The following is a 4,807-nucleotide window of genomic DNA, read 5'->3' as shown; positions in this document are numbered from 1 at the left end:
GACCAATAGGTCAGGTAAAGTAATAGCTAGATAAATGTTTTATTACAGATTTGCAAACTGACTTAATGGGGGGGCTAGTACCTATGCAGCCATGCATGGCAAATATTCATCATTGGATTCTATTGCTGTAATGAACACAAATCTTTCAGTGGCCTGGGCCTCCGGTTCTTTATATATGATCTGTTAAAGGTGGGTTTCTCTAACCAGGTCTCAGAGGAGACAGAATGCTCTATCTATGGTCCCCTAAGGCATACAGGAGGCACTCAAACACTGTGAAGATGTTATCACCTTAAATGAATGGTTTGTTATACTAATTGTATTTTGTATGACATCATACTTGGCTGAGATGTGTCGTCCTATTGTTCATCTTTCCTAATATATAACTTTTATATCAAAGCGCTTACATACAGTAGCCACAGTTCTGGTCATGAAAACATCTTTGTAGCTCAGTCTGAATCATAACATTAATCAGTTCTGGAGTTGCAGAATCAAGCAGTATCAGGATTATTTTTGTGTATGCAAGGTATGCAATCCATTCTTATTTCCACAGTATATTTTACCCACTTCTGTTTATGTTTTTCTTAAGATGACTTAAGAGGTTCTCCGTACTTGTCATCCAGTACCGCATATCTGGTTGTTTTGTGCCCTACCAGCTGTTTACTTGTGTTTTTTTTTTTTTATAAAATCTGAAATCCCAGGTGGAAATCAGGCACTACGTGATAAGAGAGAAGAGCTGTGGTACAGTACTCAAGGACTTCAACTGACAACCACTGGAATAATTATTTTAAGCCATGTTTACAACTCACACTGACCTAGTACCCTGTTCCCTATACACATTTACCCAGTGAAGTTATGACAGATTAGTGGACTTTGGCCATTTAGACAAACCCTTAGAATTTACTTTTCAGAGATTGAAGAGTATCTGTCGGGAATAAGTGCCTTTGTTTATCCCTGAGTGAACATATGTCACATTCAGACAATTTTTCAGCCTTCTGTTCACACAGCTCTCAAGCCGTTTTGTGCTACTTTTCTGAATGGAAGCCAGACACACTGGGAGCTCCCACACACTGTGAAGAGCAGCTCCTGTTTCCAGCTCCGTCTCCAAGGAGACCCCCCAAGCCCACCAATCACATCGCTCAGCGCAGGCAAGCGGGCAATTCAATTTCTTAAAGCCGCAGTATCCATTCTTTGTGAAATGAAGTTCACAGCAGAAAACAGCACATTTTTAAAAACAGGGACAGTAAAGCACCTCAACACTGCAGTTTTAAAGTTTTCCTTTTGTTCCTTTTTATTAAATGTGAATTCACATGTTAGTTTGAGCCCATCCATTTCAGAGTATCCGCCTACATACAAAATAGGCATCATTCTGTCATCACATCCTTTTCAAACGCAACACATAACACATTTGTGTACATATATTCACAAACTGAAAGGACAGTCGATGGTGGTAGGTACTTATTTATTAAAAGATGAGTCAAAGACAGATTCACACTTGGAATGTGAATTAACTACTGCCTAGAACTTCCCAAAAAATGTCTTGGCATATAATTAGGCCATATTCCAAAACCTTTTTATCAAACAGACTTCATATGTAAGACCCACATAAAAATAAACAATATCTGCTTTTTTTAAGTGCAAGAAATAAAAAATACAGGTTTATGGTTAATGTTTTAAAAAAAGAAGGCAGTCTTCAGTTTTAAAATAAAGTTTCATTTTATGAAACAGGACTATGGAATGTTCTTTTTTGCTTGCTTGTCAAACTAATGCCAGACCACCACTGTATCAGACTATGCCCTTTTCTCAGAACTCTTTATCCTTAATTTTCAGTCAGATTCAGGCTGTTTGGTGTCAGATATGCCCATTTTCCTTATGAGTCAAATAACATTCAAATTGTGATATTAATCTGTTTATATAGTATGCATCACACCATGAGGCCATATTATATTGTTTTGTATCAGTTCCAGCTGATTTGTTTATTTTTCTGCCTGGAGAGGCTTCAGCATCATAACATGAAATGATGTTGACAGTGCACAAGTCTGTTTTTCCATCACTTGCTACAATTGTTGATGGTCTGTATCTTAAGAGTATATATTGCACAAAAAAATGAGAAGGGGGAAAAACAGTATGTGCCATAAAAAATACCAAAATCCAGTTTCACACCTGCGATTGGGACCCATCCACATATCACGAGTATGATATACATAAACTCCTAACTTTACTATATTACAGTACATATACAATCTTGAAACTAGTTCCAGCTCTGAGGTATGTGTTCCCCATGATGCCATTGTATCGTCTACAAATACTCAACAAATCTGCTCTACAACTGTACAAAACCTAGTTTGAAATCACAAGGCATTTTTGATGCAAGTCTTAATTTAACTTAATCCTTAAAACCAGGACTCCCTTGCATGCTAAAAACAAATGATAAAGGGAAGAAGTGCCTGAAACTCACTGAAAGCACAGTAAGAACATTCCCTTTTAACTGTACAAAAATATGCCTGAAAATATCTTACTTTTCTTTTAAAAAGATGAGGTCTGTTATGTATCAAAATGTTTCCTCCACACCTGTATTCTGTAGAGGTTTAGGCTGCTTAAATTTCCAAACCAGGAGGTAAACTGAATCAGTTACAAAAAACAAACAAACATTTGCGGCATTTAGAAATTACATAAACCGTTGTAAAGTAACATCCTGAACAATTGTCAGTTCACAGATTTGCTTTGAGTCAGTCCACAGTCCGTTTTCAGCTCCCTGCAGTTTTTGTTTTTAAGAGGATAAGATGCATAGAAGTTCACGTATTTTTCCCTTTGTGGTCCATTTAAGCTGAACAGTAAATGCAGACCTACTGGGGAAAAAATCCATAAAACCCTGTCATGCTGCCAGAAAAAAACGTCTGCAGACTTTGCTTTTTTGCTACCAGCTTCATAAGCATCTCATTCCTCAAACCTCACCTCGCCTCCTGGTCCTCCACCTCCCTCCAGGACCCTTCAGAAAACCCACAGGAGGCAGGGCTAGGGACAACTTGACCAGGACACATATATAATTTACTTTCTCCCTTCTCTGTTATTACTAGAGGAACTTTTTTTCAGTTCAGTATGTGAACACCAGGTCGGAAAAGTTCGCCTCCAGCCAGTCCCCGGCAATCATCTCACTGAGTTCTGGCGTGCAATAGTCTGGGAATTCAAAGTGAGAGCCCAGGCTGCCCTCGCTGAACGAGTCCAGGTCCTTATCCACAAGAGACAGGGAGAGGTTTCCTGAATTGGGGTTGCCCAGCTCCGCGCCTGGGCCGCTGGGGGCGAAATTTAAACTAAAGTCAAACAGCAAATCGTCCGCGTCCTCGCCGGAAGAGGAGCTGCTGCTGGAGGAGGAAGAGGAGGACGTGGAGACCGACCTGGAGGATGCTGGTGAGACGGAAGCAGTGTGCAATGTGCTCTGCTTGGTAATGTTTTTGATATTGTAAAACAGTCTGTTGTTGTTCCGCACTTCTTCGTACATGCTCGTCCCCTCGGACTCGGCCGAGGAGCTCAAAGTTGGGCTCGCGGGAACTTTGGCTACATTGTACGGCCTCAGGCGCTCCTCGTCCCCTGTCTTAATCCCCATCCGGTAGTCCTCCTCGTAATCGTCGTCATCGTCCTCATCGGTGAGCTCACTTTTTACAGTCTTTGCAACTTTTAAGCTGGGAAACGTGCAGTCCTCGCCGTAGCCGTGAGAGGACTTGGAGCCGCTCTTAGTCTTTATCTTTGAACACTTCTTGCTGGGAGTCTTTGCAATTTTACCGCACTTCTCCGGAGACGGTGCTGATGATTTTGAACTGTCGAGCTTTGGTTTTTTCTTGGGTCTGTACTTGTAGTCGGGGTAGTCGGCCATGTGTTTTAGCCGCAGCCTCTCGGCTTCTCTGATAAACGGGATTTTTTCGCTGTCCTTGAGCATCTTCCACCTCTTCCCAAGACGCTTGGAAATCTCTGCGTTGTGCATGTCAGGCGACTGCTCCATAATCTTTCTCCTCTCGATTTTGGACCACACCATAAATGCATTCATGGGTCTCTTGATGTGACCGGTGGCTGTCTTGCACCAGTCCGGGTTTATCGGTACGGGGCTGCATGCCATAAATTCACTCTCCTCCGAATCAGTAGCCTCCCTAGACATGCTCCCGTCCGTCTCGCTGAGGTCTGTGTGCTGCACCATTGTCCTCTGTTCCAAGTCACTTCGTGTCCGGACGCTGCAATGTCTCTGCAATGGGCCCCCACTCTGCCAAGACGGCTCAGCTCTCTGTGTTTGCGCCGTTTCGTCCGCGTCCACTGCCTAATGTGTGTCTCAAGCTCTGCACTCTTTTTCCAGAGTTACAAACTGCCTTCTTAACTAGTTATCAGCTTTTTCATGTCCCCTGCGTCACAGACAGCCATCCAATCAGGCCCCTTCCACTCCGCCCAGCAGACTCCATACAAGACTCCCCTTAACCCTTTTATTCCTCCCTCCCGAGCTCTCATTGGAGTGGAGGTGGGGATTTGTGGTACACAGTGTCTGGGGCAACACGCGGGGCGAGACAGGCATATTAAACACGCAGTTTAGCACTATGCGCTCCTGAGATGAACATCACGCACCAAAGCGCACATAAGACTACGGTCTATTCCCTTATTTTAAAAGTGAAGGAAGAAAACGCACAAGCGAGGTAGTTACTCTCGAGACAGACAGCTCTGTGCAGATGTGTCTGGAGGAAAAGATTCAGGCTATGTGATTATTTGCTTTTTTAGTACTCCCTTAGGTTGGATACTGAAGGTGGCGCTTGGACACTGTTGCAGGCGCCTG

The 4,807-nt window shown here is 42.9% G+C and overlaps 1 protein-coding gene across 1 annotated transcript; it reads right to left on the bottom strand.

Moving 5' to 3' along the window:
* Window positions 1-1,268: 1,268 nt before the first annotated feature.
* Window positions 1,269-4,348, bottom strand: sox11a (SRY-box transcription factor 11a). The gene has a single exon (XM_038729338.1). The coding sequence runs from the start codon at window positions 4,184-4,186 to the stop codon at window positions 3,092-3,094; it is 1,095 nt and encodes a 364-aa protein (XP_038585266.1). The 5' UTR covers window positions 4,187-4,348; the 3' UTR covers window positions 1,269-3,091.
* Between the last annotated feature and the right edge of the window lie 459 nt (window positions 4,349-4,807).

Source organism: Micropterus salmoides, unplaced genomic scaffold, assembly GCF_014851395.1.
Source record: "Micropterus salmoides isolate LMB-PRFRI ecotype aquatic unplaced genomic scaffold, ASM1485139v1 Ms_hic_scaffold_19, whole genome shotgun sequence".
Lineage (NCBI taxonomy): Eukaryota > Metazoa > Chordata > Actinopteri > Centrarchiformes > Centrarchidae > Micropterus > Micropterus salmoides.
Note: the sequence above shows the minus strand (reverse complement) of the source record. Positions and strands in the feature narration are given on the sequence as shown.